A 19,507-nucleotide genomic window follows, 5' to 3' on the forward strand; every position below is an offset into this window, starting at 1 on the left:
ATTTATGGCTTCACATGTACATTTTTTAGATATAGTATAATTTAAACATTCACAATTATTTTTACAGTTTTCTACCTTCCTGCTATTTAATTGAATTCAATTGTGTTAGAATAATGTTATAAATGTGTTTACAAGTAAATTTGATTTATATTATTGAAAACATCAGTTTCAAACTTAACTTTAGGAGGTGCAGAAGGATCTTCAAGCCAAAGGTGATGTAGTGATTGAGACAATACGGTCAGTAGAAGATGTCCTGGCTGAACATGGTGATGATCTGAGCCAAGAAGAGCGGGCCAACTTGCAGAGGACGCTGTCACTCTTAAAAGAACAATACAGCACCCTCACAGAAACAGCCCAGTCCTCACTGGCACAACTGGATACAGCCATCAGCACAACACTCCAGCAAAACACACAGAAGGTATTAACCTCATGTAACATTTCCTTGGCTGTCATTGTTTGGTTTTCTTCTCTAAGCACGACCTAAAACTGTATATTTCTGTGTTCTTTCTTGTCCTTGGAAGGCTAAAGCAGAAGAGGAGCTACAGGAGACTCAGGGAAAAATAGACATGCTGTTTGAAGAGTTGTCATCATCTGACGTGTCCAAGAGGAAGGCTCTTGGGGAAACTGTTCCAGATAGTCCCTTTGACATCTCACCAGAGGGTGCTGTGAATTTGCACAGTGATAGGCTGAAGGTCAGAAATTAATTTCAATTTCATTTTGAGTCACTCTGAGCCTACTACAATTTGAGTTTTATACATTGCTGAAAGAGGAATGCTAAAAAGGTTTAAGGGTTTCTGCCTCAACTTGTAATAAACAAGGAGAAGGGTGAGGGGTAAAGAGAGGGAGAGAGACATAATGAACAGCAGACTTGAAGTGGCTTTCTCTCAAAAGTAGCATGTGCATGTTATTTTAAGATCTTTACTATACTAGATTTGAGAGCTTCCAGTGTATGCTTGTTGGAATTTCACATTATTTATGGAGTATGAAAGCTGAGTGTGATGCAAAACCAGGAAGACTCCCAGAACAAATCAAATCTGGTTTCTACACAAGCCATTGTGACTTCCAAAGAAATGACAGAACATGTCACAAATATGTGTAGTATTTCCAAAGATCTTAGTTAGTGTTAATGTGATGTCTGATATTTTTACTGTACTTATTGTTCCAGGCTGAGCTGCAGCATTTACAAGCCCAGCAGGCTCACCTCCTACAAGTGGCCCAGTCCACACGCTCTTTGCTGGAACAGCCTGACTCCAGTGTGCCCCCAGAAGAGAAGCAGCGTCTGCGTGTCAGGCTAGACCAGCTGCAGAGCCAGCACCAGGAGCACCTCCAGAGTTGCCAGGAAAAATTGAGGCGGACAGAATCCCTCCGAGATGACCTCACCAAGTTCCTCCAAGAGCATGGGACACTAGGGACATGGCTGGAGCAGAGTGAACGGGGGCTCTGTTCCATCGGACAAGGAGAAGCTGATGCGCAGGCTCTGAGAGACAGACTAGAAGAGCACAAAAAGGTAATCATCTAGACGTGAAATGCAATCATAAATCGTATAAAATCAGTGTTGGTCCAACACACCACTATTTACTGTGCTTTTTTTGCAAAAAAAATAAAACAATCCTTTGATTTTCATTGATTTCCATTTTGTTTGAGTATAGCTTGTCTAACATTTCATAAAAAAAGTATTTGTTTCTAACAGTTTTTCATTTGCCATGTTTTTAGCTGGCAGAAGATGTGATCTGCCACAAGGCAGACTTGCGCTTCGTGTCCATCTCTGGTCAGAAGGTGCTGGACTCTGTTCAAGGGGCTCTAGAGAGGATGGGTGGCACTGACCCTGCTCTGGAGGACATAAGGCAACTGGTGAATGACAAGCTACAAGATGCCTCACATCGCTACAGTTCACTACAAAACAAGGTAGGTAAAATAGGTTGTCAATTAAATATATTTTTTATCCACACTTTCTTTTTAGCCTCTTCATGAGAATGTTCAGTATTTTATTTGACCCTCTTTCTGCTTGTTGCAGTCTGTAAATCTTGGTACCCATCTCTCCACTCTACTGGATCAGTACCAACAGTACCAGGATGAAGCTAGTGCTCTGGACTCATGGTTGAATGCTCAGGAGCAAAACCAGAGCATATTTAAACCCAGTGGAGAGAAGACCGATACACAGGCACTACAGAATACACTGAATGCTGTAAAGGTGAGAGTGGCTCTTTGAAGTGAATTGAAGGACATTCTTCCCTGAACTGAATACAGGGAGTGGCAATAGCAAAACATTTTATTAAAAGTTCTGACTGTTTCTAATCTTTTTTTTCTAAAACCAGCATCTACAGGATGAGCTGGCGGAGCGCTCAATGCAGCTAGAGAAAGTGAAGAAAGCAGGGAAAGTGCTCACCAGTACCCATGAGTTTCCCACTCTCAAAGCAACAGACATCACCACTACCACAGGTAGCTACACGTCTGTCTTGTTTGTTTACATTTTAATTCTTTTGAAAAAATGAATATTATGATATTCATGTTTTGTAATTCTCTTGGTACCCATTTCAGATGCACTTGAGAGTCGGCTTGGAGCTCTGTTAGAGCGTGTCTCTCAGCGGGCAGAGCAACTCCAGACTGCTGTTGCTCAGTCTGTCAGCGTTCAAGAGGGGCTCAAAGCTTTGCTGGCCTGGCTGGATGGCCTAGCATTAACTCCTGGGCCAGTACAGCCTACTGCCCAAGCAGTGCAGGATGCCCTCACCCAAAATCAGGTACCATATTAACCTGGCTGTGTTACATTTAAATTGATGCACAAAATTTCAGTTTAGGCAACATTTCAGTATTCTCTTACGGCAGCCATGTAAGCCATCAGCAAAGGCATATTTGGTGTCTGATTTTTTTTTTTTTTTTCTTTAGCTATGCATTGGACAAGTACTAAGAATTACTAAGCAGTAATTGAAGCCCATATACCACAAATTAGCATTTGCACTGGGCAAACAGCACACTTGCTTCAAATAGCATCAAATTATTGAAGAATCTAAAATGGACTTATGTGGTTTATGTTGTATAAAAATGGACAAAAGTATAGCTTCAGGTAGGATTAAAAATGGAAATGATCTTGGTTAAAAATGTATATCTTTTCAGCTTGTTGCCAGTAAACTACATATATGTCTTGATATTCGTGCTTTCTTTTTGAAATGGCTTTAAGTGGTGTTTTATCCATTGGAAATCATAATTTGGACTGAACAATTTTTATTTGATATAATAATGATAATGCTATTAAATGGTGCTCATCTGCTTAACATGATGCATGTTACTTCAGATTTCCATTTTGTTAATTGAGTTTAACTGTCTCATACCCTCATACTAGAGGGGGTCATGTGGTTACTGTGGTCTTCAGGTAATCCCACTGAAATCTGCATAAAATATGCGTGAACTCCTTTTTTAGAGGCACTTTATAATCACATCTTTAATTCTGATGTTGCCTTTCTTTGTAGCTCAAAATAAATCTGAAATATATCATAAATATCAATACATTGACTAGCCCTAGCTTTAAGATGGCTGCTACTGCTGATTTTAGGCATGCAGTGTAATTTTATCCATTAGGTACCAGTATGCCCATTACATTTCATGTAAAGGGAAAACCATTTTCTGAGCAAGAAACATCAACTCAGACTCGGAGGTGCTGATCCACATATCAGCCATTTTACATAAGAGGATGGCAGGCCCCCTCCATGCCCCAAGAGGAGGAGTTTAAGTATCTCTGGATCTTGTTCACAAGTAATGGGAAGAGGGGACGTGAGATCGGCCTGTGGCAGCAGTAATGAGGTCGCTGTACTGGACTGTAGCGTGAAGAGGGAGATGAGCCATAAGGCCAAGCTCTCTGTGTACTTGGTTGGTCTGAATCCTCACCTTCACCTATGGTTATAAGCTTTGGTTAATGGCCAAAAGCATGAGATTGCGAATACAAGCAGCAGAAATGAGTGTGCATTGCAGGGTGGTGGGCTGCAGAAGGAGCTCAAAGTAGAGCCAGCTGAGGTGGTTCGGGCGTCTTATTATTATTTACTATGCACAACCCGTTGACACTACACCCTGAGTTCGTCCTAGGATCTGCTGGAGTAATTGGGAGTGGCTTGGGCCAGTGGGGGCCAGTATTCTCTGGGCTTTTCTGCTTTCTCCCTATTGCAACTATGACCCTAGTTTAAAATGATGATGATGAGGAAAACTGTTTAACATTTCATTTTACACATTTAACATTTGTGCTTTCATAATTTTTTTTTCAGGATCTGTTCATGATCTTTTTCTTGTGATCTTTTCAGAAACTGCGGCAGGAGTTGTTATCACGACAAGGCAGTGTGGAGGCTACTCGTGACTCTGTGTCCAAACTCTTGAAATCGGCGGACGCATCAACAGTGTCTGGACTGCAGGGGGCACTGCAAGACCTTATACAGCACTACACAACAGCCCAGACCAAGCAGGCCGAGAATGAGGCAGAACTGCGGGGAGTTCTACCCAAGCTGGAGAGCTTTGATCGTTTGAGCATGGACCTCCATAGCTTCATGCAGAGCCGAGAGAGAGCGCTGAGTCTAGGGGGCCAGCCAGACCGTAGCATAGAGGACTACAGACACACTGTGGAGGTAATGGATATCATCTACATACAGCAGCCATGAACCTGAATTTAAGTTTTGCCCAAGAACTTCTACGTTTATCTTATCATGTTTTCATTTTAGGAGGTGAAATCAGAACTTTCACAAGAAGCAAGTCAGCTGAAGTCATTTGTGGAGCTTGGTACAGACTTGAGCCAGTCTAGGATACTTGCCAGTGCACACGGCCTTCTGGACTCAACCAAAGAGGTGTCTGAGGAATTTTCCAAACTAGAAGGCAGTGTCAATGAGAAGTGAGTGCTAAACACTAGGATGGGGGCACTCTAACGTGTCCTCACCTGTCTCCTCTCTTAGTTAGCATCTTATTAAGTGCACTAGAGATGTTGTTGTATTAGGAAATCCTGTCTTTTTGTTTTCAATTATGTTTCTTCATGGTTTCCTGATGAAATGTGACACCTGGACAGCCACAGTCTTCTGCTTGTCACATACATGTCAAGCCTGTTAACCTCATAAAAGTGATGCCTGTCTTCCCACAGAGGCAATAAAACAGTGTGGTTGTTTTACTTTGAGTGCCTAGCATCATTAGGGACAGCACTTTTCATTCAGGATGCTTTTCTGAAGGTTTTTGTCTCTGAAATGCCAAAATAGACAAGGCTTTATTTCAACTGACTCTCCATGAGTTTAATGACAGTTTAGTCATATGAAAAATTAAATTATAGTTATGCAGCCTTTCTGTGTAAATGCTCTTTCACCCTAGTTTTGGATAACTGTAGAGTAGGCGTGCTGTCTGTGTAAGAGGCTACATGGGGTCTTGGTTCTGTTAAATGTCTTTCACAAAGGCCTGTGCTGTCGCGATCACTTAAAATACTTGCATGTGTAGCCATTCTCTAATGGCAGAGTACAAGACTGATGAAGCCCAGCCGACTACATTGGGAGGTTTTGGAGCTGTGGTTTGGAAGACAGTTGTGAAAGAAAGGCTTTAGAAGAGTTTTAAGATACTTTAAATGAACGTGATTCTACATAAGCGCTAGTGTAATTCATATTTGCCTTAAACTGCCATGCTTCATTATTTATTGTCTCTTCTGCAGGTTGAATGCCATCCAGAGCTGTGAGCAGCAACTCTCCCAGTTCCGCTCACTGTCTGGCTCCCTCCTCAGGTGGCTGCAGACAGTGCAGGAGCAGCTGCCTGCTAAAGAGCCAAGTCTGAACACTGATGGCCTTCAGAGAAGGGTGCAGCAGCTCAAGGTGTGTGTGTGTGTGTGTCTGCAGTATGTCATATTCTGTCATATTTCCTTTTACAGTGTATACATTTAGCAGATTTTCTTAACCAGATTTTCTAAGAATAGTTGCATTAATGTATCATTAGAAGTCTTGCCTAGTAGACATAGTGTGTGTAATCTAATATCTTATTGGCATAGACTAGGGTGTCAGACCTGTTGTGTGAGGTGCAATAGAATTATCCACTATGTTATCCAACTGAAAACAATTCTGAGCTGTGTCCTGCATGTTGTAATCTCAAAAGCTGCTTGTAACCATCTCTCAGGACCTGCTGAGTGAATGGGAATCCCAGGGCAGCCGGGTTCAGGAATTGAACAAGAGCAGTTCAGAACTAGAGAGTCTGATCATCGATATCACAGCTTCACGCAACAATACTGGTAAGCATACAAAAATTGCGAAGACTATAAGAAATTCCAAGCGCTACATTTCAGCAAACATGTCATTCCAATCACATGCAAAAAATGCAAATACTATCTTGACAAAAGGAAAACTTGAAAGCTGAGTGGTGGTTAGTCATTTCATTTGACGTTTACATTTAATTTGTTTGCTGTTTACATATTTATATATGCCGATTGGTGCAGTTGCTTTAATTCTTGGTGCCCACAATTTTTTGTTCAATTTGAAGTTTTGTTCTGCTAAACTTGTATGAAAAATCAGGGAAAAAAATCAGAGATTAAAAGGTGGTTGCCGTTTTTTAGGGCTGAACTATGTTACAAACCTGTATAGAAATTTCTGGTATGGAAATCAAGGATGCAGTGAACTGTGAAAGGGGTGAACCATTTCATTTCCGACTGTAGTCAGTCACCTCTAATGTTAGTCAGGGGTGTAAAATTAATATTCAAAAGGTATAAATCCATGTGAAAACATGTTCTCTTTACATTAAGAGAAGTGTATATGTCTGCTTGAGTGTCCCTCATGTTTTGCCTATGTGAGCTTTTGTCTGCATAGAGGTCAGTTGTCTGTGTGCAAGTGCTTATGTGTTGCGTTCACGCATGTGTGTATAGCAGCGGTGTCTGAGTGTGTGCCTCTCTCCCAGGTGTTTCCCAACTCAATGGTGCCGGCAGCTCCAGCAGTATCAATGGCATTCACACCTGCAAAGGTGAGCTCCCTCAAGCCCCTAGTCACTGAGCATAACGGAATGCCCCGTGCTGCAGGGCACTTCACATCCATCACATTCCCATTCTTTCATTCACCACCATTCTGTGATTCATCATACAGTGCATTGCCCCTTTCCTTCTTCTGTCAGTGTGTTTTCACGATGTGCTTGGAATGCTGTGTGTCAGCTTTTGTTTGTGTGCATTTAGCTTATTTGTTGTTATAAAAAGTCTATTGTGGAGCTCCTGGACTCCCAAGGCAGCATCTCCATTGTGATAAAATAGGAAAGGGATTTTTTTGTTTTGTTATGTAATATTCATTTAAATCTGCAAATACTGAGTCTTATTTTGAGATTTGTGTTTTTGTAGATAAGTCACACAGCGCACACTTAAAATAAAGTTAGAAAAATTTACTTAGGTAAAAAAAAAAAAATTCTTTAAAATGCTGCGCTAAAGTGCTTTATGTGCATAGTGTGACATGCTGATAAGTGTTTGTTTTTTTTTGGCTGCTTTTTATTTAAATGACCATTTTCAGTGTCTGAATAGGCTACTTTCATTTCTCAGATTTGTCAAACTTGAGCTAAAGGTTCCTTTTTCCAGTTGTGAATTGCCAAGAGTATAATAGCCACACTTCTACATTGGTTAATTTAACCATGTTTTGACGTTGACAGTACAGATTTTACAAGTGGCTGTTGGGCTGTGTTAATTTCCCACCTTAAAGTAGGTCCACACTGCGGACATTTAAACCACTTGTTAACTTCTGACAATGTGAGTCGTTGCAGCAATTTGTAAATAATGTCCATTTCTCACAACTGGCAGTGGTGTAACAGAGTGTAGTGGGATAAAATAATCTTAAGAATGGTTTGAAATTGGCTCAGGCTTGATGTTACAAATAACGATGTTTCAGATTTGTATATCCCTACAGAAAAATTGTCGTTACTTTTCCGCTTATGCATTTATCTGCACAGTATAATTCTGTCATCGTTTCTCTTCTGTCCTTCCCCTCTCTTTTCCACTTAGACCTGACTGAGATCCAGGTAGCGATGTCAGAAGTGAACAGCAGATATGAGCAGCTGGGTGGGAATCTGCAGGAGAAGCAGAGTAGGCAACAGGTGTCTCTGGAAATGTGTCTGAAGGCCAAGCAGGACACTGAGACTCTTCTGCAGTGGTTGGGCCCTCGTGAGCAGAGTCTGACCCGGGGACAGATTGCCTCACCCTCACGGCCCGAGGTGGTGCAGGCCCAGGCCCGGGAGAACAAGGTGAATGCAAGGATTAGGTTTTTGACATATCTGTATTTGCAGTTCAGCAGTTGCCTAAAGTACTTACATGCTTACATGGATGTTGTGTTATGTAATGGCTTCTGTAAAACACAGGAAATAAGCATGGATAAGGAGTGTAATTTGACTGGGCTTAAACACAGCATTTCTAGCCTACTGGTGTCAATCCAAGTGGTTGCATAATCAATAATCTGACTGCATGGTATCTTTGCCACGCAGGCCTTGCTATCTGAACTCTCAGAGCATTCTGGGAAGGTGGAGGATCTAAAGAACACCCTGAAGCAGCTGATAACAGAAAACCCAGATTCCCCAGAAGCAGAGACCTGGAAACAGCAGCTCAAAGACATAGGTCAGTGAAAAAAGACAAGTAGGGACAGAAGAATGGGGGGAAAAGGGGTAAAGAATGGTTATATTAAGGCACAGTAGTTGTTTACTGAGATTAATTAATGAATAACAATGGACCAGTGTTTTTTAATTAAACATGTGTAACACTGAGCTCTGCTTATTTCAATGTTCCTGTTGTCATTAAGACATTTCAAACTTTTTGTGTATGTGTATGGGGCACCAAATAACTAAAAATACTTGTGTGGGGGTTGTAGTTTTGGTGCATCAAACAAAAGCGTGGTATGGTGCGTAGGTTGGAGGAGCTGGAGGGAGGCTGTAGGATGCAGTGAGCTTCAAGAAGAGCTTTCAGTCCCCACTTAATGTCATATTTCTACCATGACTCAAAGGATGAAAACCTTGTCAAAGCAGAGCCAGTCCACAGGCACGGTACCTTTATTTAAACTGTGTGAGTGTGCCGGACTGGCTCTGCATGTCACGGAGAGACCCTGAATGCAGAACGTGTTCCTTCTAAGATTTTGTGCATGTTTTTGTTTCTGATAGCAGTGCAGACTAGATTAGAAATTATTGCCTTACACTTCTTAGATCTTAACACGCCATGGCCCTTGCTGTGTTTTCATCTAAAATAATTATTTACAGTCACACTCTGCTATTCATGGTACCCCAGAATATTCATGTTGCCAAGAGTGCCAGAGCGCTTCTGTTATGGTTTCTATATGCATTATATCAGGTTGTTATGTTTGTTTTAACCAGCCATGTTCACATTTGCTCCTGTTTCTAGACTGTCGGTGGGAGAAAGCAAATAAGACTGCAGCTCAGAGGCAGACTGAATTGGAGACATGTGCTGACAGGCTGGGCAGCTTTGCATCAGCAGCGAGTCAACTAGGTCCCTGGCTACGAGAGAAGGAGCTGATGATGAGTGTGCTTGGTCCCTTGAGCATTGACCCAAACATGCTCAACACTCAGAAACAACAAGTGCAGGTATAATAAAAATGCTCACATTCTATGTTCTTTGATTATTCTCTTTCCTTGTGTTAATAATGCTCAATAAGAGTAGGCTGTATAAAGAAGAGAGTCACTGATGTTGACCTCATACAGCTTGACTCACAGTTTGATTAGTCAGTAATTCTGCCATTGTCCCCCCCTCTCTCCCCCTCTCCCTCTCCCTCTCTCTCCAGTTCATGCTACGTGAGTTTGAGACACGGCGCCCACAGTTTGACCAGCTGACCCAGGCTGCTGAGGGCATCCTCTCTCCTACAGGGGAACAGGGATCCGGGGATGGTCATGACCTAGTGGAGGTGCAGCAGGAGCTGGCTGACATTACCCGGCAGTGGGATGATCTGACTTCTCGGCTCTCTGAACGCTCAGAGCAGATCGACCAGGCACAAGGGACCAGTGAGCGCTTCCAGACTCTGCTGAGGGAACTCTCCATGAGTGCAGCTGATCTGGCTGAAAGACTTGATGCCCAGGCCTCCTTAAGTGCCCAGCCTGAGGCCCTGCGCCGCAGGCTGCAGGAGACAGGGGAGATCCGAGCAGAGTTGGAGCAGAGGAAAGGCCAGCTGGCCAAGGCTGAGGAGCTGTGTGCAGAGCTAAGTGCCATTGTAGCAGAGCCTTACCTCAGAGAGGAGCTACACAAGAGACTTGAGAGTGTCAGTGGCCCACTCAGCAGCCTGGAAGAAAGAGCAGGTCAGTTAGCTTATAACTTTGAATTTTTGGTGACTGACCTGGAGATCTTGCTCTAAATGTACAGTAATCAATTCAAATATATTTAAAGCTGCGTAATTCAAAGAAAGCATGAACTGATGTGACATAAATAATGAAAAACAAGGTTTAGTTTGAGAGATTTTACAGTTGAGGCACAAAACAAGACAACAAAAGAGTTTGCTGTTATAGGTCTCCTAATTTAACTCTCCTTGATTTATTACATCAAGCCTTCAGGAGCATCTTATTGTTAGAATCAGGTGCATATATCAGTCTTTATCAGTAAAGTTCTGCAGAATAATCAGGAGCCAAACAAACTGTTGCTTCTAAAAAAGTGGTCTGTAATGTATTGCCTGTATATAAGTATAATATTGTATGGATCCCATAATATGTGTTGCCCTTGCTCTGTCTCTTGCTCTCTGTTTGCTACAGCGGATGGCTTGTCCCAACTACAGTCTGCTCTCTCAAGCACGCAACAGTTCCAGCAGATGTTTGAGGAGCTTCGTAGCTGGTTGGATGGGCAGGCTGGTGAGCACACGGGTAGTGTATCCGATCCTCTTCCCTGCCAGCCAGAAGCTCTGCAGACCCTGCTGACCCAGCAAGAGGAGCTCCTGAGAGGGGTGGCACAACAGCGTGGTTCATATGAGCTCATCCAGGCTGAAGGTGCATCTCTCCTGGCATCACTGCCCACTGGAAATGAGCGCTCAGCCCTTCAAGCCCAACTGGCTACCCTTCGGCAGGACTGGGAGGGCCTGAATCAGTGCCTTAGTGAGAAGCAGGTACGTGTTAAAGAGACGCTGTCCCGCGCTGAACAGTACAAGCAACATCGGGACGACCTGGCTCCCTGGGTGACTGAGTGTGAGAAGAGAGAGACAGAGATTCTGCCCTCTCTGGATGCTGCAGCCCTGGATGATGCCTTGCAGAAGGCCAAGCAGCTAGGCTTGGACTTGGATCGCCGTCGTCCCCTGCTGGAGGCTCTGAATTTAGCAGCAGACCAGTTGCTGGAGCAGAGCAGAACTGGTGAGGAGGAGGTGAGGGATGAGAAAGCCCAGTTGAACCGCAGACTGGATAGCCTCTCGGAGAAATTACACGGGCGCACTACACAACTGGAGGAGTTGGGTAACAGACTAAGGGAATTTGAAGAAGGCAGGCAGGCAGTAGAGAGGAGGCTAGAGGCAGCCAAGCATCAGCTGGAGGTCCAGGAAGCACTTGGCCCACAGGCTTGCAGCAACAAGAGTCTAGAGCGTCTACGCAGCCAGCAGGAGATGCTGAATTCTCTGCAGCCACAGGTGGTGTATCTGCGGGATCTAGCCAAGGGGCTAGTGCAGGACATGCCACAGGCAGCAGTGGAGAGTAGAGAGGGACGACAGCATCTGGTGCAACAGGTCCATGACGCAGAGAGAGAATTTGAGGAAGTCACTGATAAGGTAAGGACAAAGTCAGACTTGAGTGTGTCAAAACTGAGACAGTAGACAAGCCCCCTGTATATAGTCTTAAGTGCTGTTTGTGTCTCAGCATGTGCAAGTCTGAGTCGAAAGAAAACACAGTAACTCTTTGCTGACACTCCAAATGTGGGGTGTGTTTCCAGATATCTGTAGCTGCAGTTATCATTCCATATCCCAAACCCTTTACCTTTTCAAATGTCTGAAATCACCAATCATATTAGTAATTTTTTTATACAATAATAACCTATATAATAAGGATTTAAATGTTAAAATAAGACACCAAAAGGTATTTTTGATGTTTTTCTTAGTATTTGATTTATTTTGGGAACAATATGAATTTATCCAAGGAAAATAAATAGCCTACTTTTTATAAGAACACTTTTACAAATTATGACCTTATAACATTCATTCTGATATAATTACTAGATTTGTATTTATTTAAATGGCATCCTAGCATTTATGTGCATTATTGAAAACACTGAAGACATTTAATTAGTGGTGTAACAGTTCCTTCAGTCCATTGACGCATCCAAAAACCATTTTCAAATCATTCCACTTATTACAAATACATCTTATTGAGAAGTTGAGTTGTTTGCATGAAGTCAAACTCTTATTATTTACTGTTCCATAGATTGAACAGTGCTGCTCGTCCCTGGAGTCACGCCTGCAGGGTGTGGGGGAGGTCCAGTCCCATGTCCGTGATGTCTTTTCTCGACTGGCAGACTTGGATGACGAGCTTGACAGCCTGAGCCCTGTTGGGCGGGATGCGGACTCACTAGCCTCGCAGGCTGAGGCGGTGAAGGGCTTCCTAGGTCGGCTGGCCACCTTGCGTGCTGAGCTGGAGGGCCACGGGGGTGAGTGCACCACCATGCTGCGCAGAGAGGGCAGCTCTCCAGATCTGTTGGCCCTCAGAAGAGAGACAGAGGCGTTGAGCCGTCAAGCAGCAAAGCTTGCCGAACGGGGCCAGGGCCGATTGTCTCTCATAGAAGCAGCTGAGGAGCGGGTGAGGGAGTTCTACGCCCGCCTTGCGGAACTGCAGGGGTTGTTGGACCAGGCAGAGGAAGGAGTAAACGCACAGGGAGTTGTGGGAACAGAAGTTGATGTCATCAAACAACAGCTTCTTGAATTCAAGGTAGGAAGGGACTAGGCTTTCTGTCATGGTAAAGCATCTGTATTTTTGTATCAGATGACAGGTTCTGTAATTGTGGCTTAGAACACATTCATATTTGGAATTCACTGAAGCACTGAAGAGCATATTGCTATTGTGGATGTATGAGCTGGTCACTGTTTAAAAAGTCGCTCTTTGTGAGATTTGCTGTTTTTCTCTCAGCTACCTTGGGTTCTTTGAAGAGATTTTCTCTACCAGCCAGTTTAATTTGAATATAACCTAGCTCAGACAAGACCTGTAATTTGGCATAAATTATACTGTACAGTCTCTTCAAGCAGCTGATATTTGAGAGGCTATGTGCATGTGTGAGAGAGACTGAGCGAAGCCAGACAAGTGTGTAAGGGCCATCGAGAGGCAATATTAGCGTCTGTGGATCACAACTCTAAATCATCTCTAGCCGTCAGCCCCCATCTGGGCACTTGTCTCAGCATGCGTCTCTGCAGAAGGAGGAGGAGTAGGAGCAGAGAGAAACAGTATGACGCAGTTACTCCTTCTCCTCTACTGCAAAAACTGTTCCAACCCAGGCTGATCAGTGGTGACCTCCCCACTTTTTCTCCCTGGCTTGCAGTTGTATTTATAGTCCATCTATCTGATGTATCATTCCCTCTCCTGCTCTTACTCATGTGCCTCCAGAGTGTGAAATGAAAGGGAAAGAGGGAGGGAGAGAAGAGGCATACTTGAGGTTGGTAGCGAGTGGGGGTGTAAAAGAAATGAATGATGTGGGACCAGGGTCGAGCAAGGTTCTTAGAGTGGGAGAGAATGAATCAGGGATTTTTGTTGCGAAGCTCACCTTGCTGAGTCACTGTCATTGGGAGCATTGTGCAGTAACACTGCATTTATTTGCTGTGAACTGTTTTCCTGTAGCTGTTCTTGCCTCCCACTGTTCGGCACCGGCTATGAGAGCTCATTAGACCTGTCACTATGGTGATGGACACCGAGCTAAATCTGAGAGCAGAACTAATCACAGGAACAGTCTTTGCTCCCACTGTCTCTGCATCAGACTAGCGCTGATTTGCTCAACTTGGCTCTGGACAAAATATGCTGGCAGCTTGTCATGCTTATCTAAAAAATTCACCCCTTAATGATTCAAACTGCGCAGAGCATTTTTGAAGTTAACAATATCCTTATTGCAGACTGTACTTTGGTTGTGGTATCCTTGTCTTTTTTTTTCCCGGCTACTTTTTCCATAATTTATTGCTCTTTCTGTTCTTCCTTTTACTGTCCTGCTTTCTGCAATCTACCTCCAGTCTTTGTTTGAAAGTCTTGCTGTCTGAGATCTCAGATTTACCCTCCCTATTAATAACATGGTCAGCTACAGTACACACTGCTGCCCCTCTCCCCCTACCTTCTGTCTCTCCCCACAGCAGCCTGGAGGGCTAAAGCAGGATAAAGAGGTGCAGTACGAGAGAGCAATAAAGAAAGGGGGGAAACAAAGGTCTGAATATCCTGAAAGAAAAAAGCCTAGCAAAAAAGAATGTAGCAGTGCACATCTGTGTGCTGGATCAATACAGGAGAGAAGACAGTCAGTGAGGAGGCTAAGCCAGTGCTTTATGTAGAACATGGAGAGACGGTCTGTGTGCATGGGGGTATTTTTAGGAAGCTCAGGAATGGGGTCCTGCACATTAGACAGAAAGAGAGGGGATGAAGAGAATGCTAGCTAAGACTTGCTTGAGGTCTTCTTTCATCCTACTTGGCTGTCTACATGGTTTTTCCACCCTCTCTAGGCCCTTCTCTTACACACGCAGTCTCTCTCTTTCTCTGTACAAACTCCTTTAAACTCAACTCCCCAACCCGTCTCCCCTTTCCCTGTCCCCCATTCCACTCACTAATGAAATGTGTGAAGGTAATTTGGAGAGCCAAAGTGCCTGTCTGCCATGAAAAAGGACTTCTCTCCCCTCCTCTCCTGCAAGCCAGACTCCATTTCATAGACATCCAATCCAAAGTAATGATGTCATTGCTGAGTTTAGAAAGGGGGGAGGCAGGATAAACCCAAATGAGCAAGGCGTGTGTGTGTCTGTGTCTATACTGTGTTTTTATGCAAGAGACAAAGACAGAGATCTTGTGTTTGTGTGCATGGGCTTTGTGATGGGGTGGCTAGCTGTCCGGCATGCTGGCAAAGGAGAAGAACATGTTGGATTAGTCACTTTTATTGTTTAACTTAGAATACTGAGCACACTAACTCTGTAGGAATTACTGAAAATTGGGGTGTAGGGGTTTACACTTGGCTCCTACTTAAATGAGCTGTACATCAGCTTGATCTAAAACTTTATCTTGATCTACTTTTTTAGTGGTTTCTGAAAAGATGGAGAAGAATATGTAGTGCATGCTTGTTATCCCACAATACAGTGCAATAATACAAATAGTGTACCTTAGCAGTCTCAGAATACCTATAATGCATTGTAATATGCAATGAAATGTGGCTCTGCTGCTGCCGTTGTTTGCCGAGTGATGAGCAAACCTGTGTAATATATGTAAAAAGGTATTTACTTGAATCCCAAATTCTGTTACCTATAATAGTGTTCTATATAATTCTGCCAGTTTACCCGTGTATGGAATAGTGATTAGGGGACCAACATGTTTTCCCTCCCTGACTAAACATATGTTTATACCGGACTGAGTGCTTTAGATTCCATGTGTATAACAGTGTGTGTGTGTCTCTCTCTCTCTCTCTCTCTCTCTCTCTCTCTCTCTCTCTCTCTCTCTCTCTCTCTCTCTCTATCTAAATAGCACTTATGCTGCAGGGTCTAACGTAGATGCAGTAGGTGCATGTGTATGTACTAGGAGTGTGCATATGAGTGAGAGGATATTTCTAATTCCAGGCTGTTTGGAGCGTTTGGAATTTCAGCTGTCTCCCTGCCCTCGACCCCTCACACGCGCTCTCATACACTCAGGGTGTGGCAGTCTCCCTAAAATTCTCGTGCCCTCTGTTCCCTTGTGTGTCCCTGCATCCCCCCGCCCTTGAGCAGCTGAACCCTGGGAAACTTTTTAGACCCCCACAGTAGCGGGGAAAGGGGACCTTCCCCAACTGGGCATTCCTGGGCAGGGCTGAGGAATGAGGGAATAGCTTCTAAATCAAGCTATAAAAATATATATATATAATTTGTGTGTGTGTGTGTGTGTGTGTATATGTATATATATATATATATATATATATATATATATATATATATATATATATATATATATATATATATATATATATATATAATTTATTATTATTATTACATATTTTCTTTTGCAATTGTATTGTACAGGAAGCAAGGGTGAAGACAGTATGGAGTGCACAGCTTGATTTATTATTATTATTATTATTATTATATTATATATATATCATATATCATTTTTTGTCGATGTCTGCCTCAAGATTTGATCACTGAAATATGTGGCATTCTGCATATTATTTTGAACATTCTTAATGCTACAGAAATGTCTCATATTTTATCTATAGTTATGTTAATTATTATTTATTATTTTTTTAACTGTCTCTTGGGTTTCTAAGTTCATACTAAATATTTAAAAGCTGCAGTATCGTACAGGACTAGCATAGTAGAATCATTTTATTCACTTATTTGCAAGCACACTGGTTTGTTTTAATATGCAAACCTTCACCTTATTTATTTGAATAGTGATGCAAAGCTTGTGAAAAATAGTCTTCACTGCCTTTACACACTTACTTTCCATTTCTACCTTTTATACTTTTCTCCCTATTTCTGTCAATGTACCTCCTCTTTCTCTGTTTCTTCCTGTAGGCTAACAAGGCCAAAGGCTATGTCAAGGCCAGTGCTTCCCCTACCCAAGCCCCTAGGGCTTCCTTTTAACTCCGACTTCTCATGGGGAAGCAGTTACTTAAAATAGTTGTTTACAGCTTTTTACTGAGAAATGTTTCTTTTCTTGTGGGAATGTAATGAACGTTAACTGTTCTGGTTCTTTAATGAAGACTGTGACAAGATAAACAGTAATTGTGTAGCATTCCCACTTTTGAATTCCCTGATGAAATCCTTCATCTTGTTTGTATGATATGTCAGTTGTAGTTCTGGCATATTCAAATGATGTACTGAAGATGCCTAATTTATGGGTTAACTGGCTCTTGATGATCTGGGATATCATACGATACAGTCTTCATTCTTTCTTCCCAGTTCCTTCTTGGCATTAACCACCTAACAATGTCATGGCCTAACATATTTTTGTTTTTATGCCCATTTTCATGGGTTTATTTTTTCTACTCTGAGGGGTTGATTATATTGGGATAACATAATCAGCTTAAGCTGATGGCTTAATTTCTCTGAATTGACTCTCAGCTGTAGCCAACTCCTGTTGTTAGGGTGGGACTGTGCACGCATATGTGTATGTGTTGTGTCTTGGTCTCCTTTGCGTCTCCCATTGCCTGGTATTGTTTCAGCTGTTAAGAGTTACTGTGGCACTTCATAGCATAGCCCCGTTTTCTCACTTAGCTAACCAACTGAAATAAATAAGGGACTTTACACAAACAGTGGGTCCTTCTTGATGTGTGACAATAGTAAGCATGAAACCATATTTATAATAAGTGTTATTTTCATTGTATGTATACACTTTTTCCATCTTTTCTTAAGTAAGCTCCAGGTCAGGAAACCTTAATTTTAAATATTGGTCTAAACTATATCCTATAGTCCATCTATGTAGAATATATTTTTAATACAAAACTAGAATTAACACACCAGAAAAGCTCAATTTAGAGTTGTATGTTTTAATTCATTCATGTTAAGGTTTATTGATGGAGTTTAATGTTAAGAGCAGACTGTCTGTGGCTGTTTTACTCCCAGTTGTGCTCTCTCTTTGTGTCTGGTGCAGCTGAGAACAATGCACTCACTGAGGGGCTCAGGTAAAGCCTGCTGGTTAATTATAAATCTGCTGCTGAGATCGAAAAAGAAGGTGGGTAAGTGCCTGCGCTGCTTAGTTACCACCAAGAGAAAGGAGCGACAGAAAGAGAAAAGGCAGAGTGTTTTTGAGAGATGAAGGGAAGGAAACGATAAGATGTATGAGTAAGTGTCTTTTCTTGGTTGACAGAAGTAAGTTCATAGTTTGCTGGGAGATCAGGAGAAAGGGATGGGTAAGAGACTGAGATGGAGGCTCAACAGGTGCTGTCCTCGAGCAAACAAACTGTGCTCCAAAGTCAGTCACAATCTCTGCCCCCACCTATTTACTCCAGCTTAACGGCTATTAATCTTTATGGAGAGGTTCCACTGAACTGGCAGCAGTCTATGCAAGTCATAGTGTGTTCAGGGGATTTTGGGGATTGAGCCCTCCCTCTTCCTGTCTGAGTCAGGCCTGTGACTCTTTAACTAGCTGTGACTGGCCAAATGAGCCACTGGCTGATGGAAGGAAAAGTGGGGGGATGGATCAGCAGGCCATAGTGTCAGCAACTGAATTTGAACTAATTTAACAAAGTTAAATGAACCAGATTTCTGTATACAAATTAACCCCAGTATTGCATTAGATCAAACAATGGATATTATCTTGCTAAAGGCCTTTTTGGTTGAAGGCTAGGGTTAATCTGTGAGGAAAAACATTCGTAATCATGTCAATTCCAAATCACTGGATCTCAAGTCAGATTTCACCCAGTTGCAGGAGTGCAAGTGTACTTTGATCAAATCACAGACAGATATTTATGGCTGTTGAATGTCTAGTCAATTAGAGTGGACAGTGTGGGTAAAAGAAAGAAGAGCAAACATGAGGGTGAGAGACAGACAACCCCCTTTTGTTTCTATAGGGAGGTTTGTATTGGAAGCAGGCATGACAGCTGCAACCCAACTGACAGAAAGAGAGGGAGAGCAAGAGAGGAAGAAAGCAAGTGAGAGAGTGAGGGAGAGTTTTTAAAAAAAAAGTGTATTTAGCTTGTTTGACATGCAGGCCACGGGCAGTGTGTTAGTTCACAGAGCAACTGTGTGCGCATGCATTTGTCCTCCTGCATATGTGTGTCTCGGACTGAAAGCAACAGAGAGTGAGTGGGAGGGTAGGCAGGCATGCGTTAGTTGAGTGACTACTCTCTGCCAGAGCTCCTCAGACAAACTGCAGCAACGACCGAATAAGGAAAGAGAGAAATAGAAAGAAAAGTGAACAGAGAAATAAAACAGTGATGGGATGGTCTAAGATGGGAGACAAAAAAGAACGAAGAAAGACATGTTTTTCCTCTTGCTGCTGCTGGCTGTTTCAGTGTTCTTCAGTGTCTATTCACTTTCATTGTAAAGCATCCCAAAGCCCCTTGTCAGTGGCCCCAGCCCCCCCACCCCCACGCACTCTGTTCATGGCTGGATAGGGTTTCAGACTAGCAGGAGACGAGAATGCGCAAGTGGGGACTGTGAATATCAGACTTTTGTGTGTCCTCCATCATTGTTGTATGCAATCTTGGGGGGGAGCAACAGAATGGAGCAAGCGACTGGGGAAGGGTTTTTGCTTCCGCTTGCATGTATGGTGGTTTATTTTGGAGTAAAGAGTCAGGATTGATAAGCCTCTTTATTTTCCTCATGCTAACACCCTCTCCACTCACCCTTACCCCTGTTTTTTCCTTAGGTACTTTTGTTCTCTCTTACTTTGTGTGTCTTCTTTGTCTCCCTTTTATTTTTTGTGTGTCAGTGGGGTGGTGTATTTTGTCCTT

General features: G+C 42.8%; 1 protein-coding gene across 25 annotated transcripts in view; it reads left to right on the top strand.

Annotated features, from left to right (window-relative positions):
- macf1a (microtubule actin crosslinking factor 1a) overlaps positions 1-19,507 on the top strand; it is a 173,607-nt gene that overhangs the window by 115,168 nt on the left and 38,932 nt on the right. For 23 of the 25 annotated variants that reach the window (XM_037535220.1, XM_017694516.2, XM_017694533.2 and 20 more), the window contains 18 exons: positions 185-418; positions 522-692; positions 1,166-1,507; positions 1,714-1,905; positions 2,015-2,191; positions 2,316-2,439; positions 2,539-2,738; positions 4,287-4,604; positions 4,698-4,864; positions 5,660-5,816; positions 6,115-6,226; positions 6,886-6,948; positions 7,964-8,202; positions 8,440-8,569; positions 9,344-9,543; positions 9,741-10,248; positions 10,696-11,690; positions 12,340-12,840. In XM_037535220.1, coding sequence (XP_037391117.1) covers positions 185-418; positions 522-692; positions 1,166-1,507; positions 1,714-1,905; positions 2,015-2,191; positions 2,316-2,439; positions 2,539-2,738; positions 4,287-4,604; positions 4,698-4,864; positions 5,660-5,816; positions 6,115-6,226; positions 6,886-6,948; positions 7,964-8,202; positions 8,440-8,569; positions 9,344-9,543; positions 9,741-10,248; positions 10,696-11,690; positions 12,340-12,840 — 4,830 coding nt within the window. The remainder of the gene's footprint in view (positions 1-184; positions 419-521; positions 693-1,165; positions 1,508-1,713; positions 1,906-2,014; positions 2,192-2,315; positions 2,440-2,538; positions 2,739-4,286; positions 4,605-4,697; positions 4,865-5,659; positions 5,817-6,114; positions 6,227-6,885; positions 6,949-7,963; positions 8,203-8,439; positions 8,570-9,343; positions 9,544-9,740; positions 10,249-10,695; positions 11,691-12,339; positions 12,841-19,507) is intronic. The other 2 variants (XM_037535226.1, XM_037535216.1) reach the window with 1 other exon arrangement.

This window comes from Pygocentrus nattereri, chromosome 27, assembly GCF_015220715.1.
Source record: "Pygocentrus nattereri isolate fPygNat1 chromosome 27, fPygNat1.pri, whole genome shotgun sequence".
Taxonomy (NCBI): Eukaryota; Metazoa; Chordata; class Actinopteri; order Characiformes; family Serrasalmidae; genus Pygocentrus; species Pygocentrus nattereri.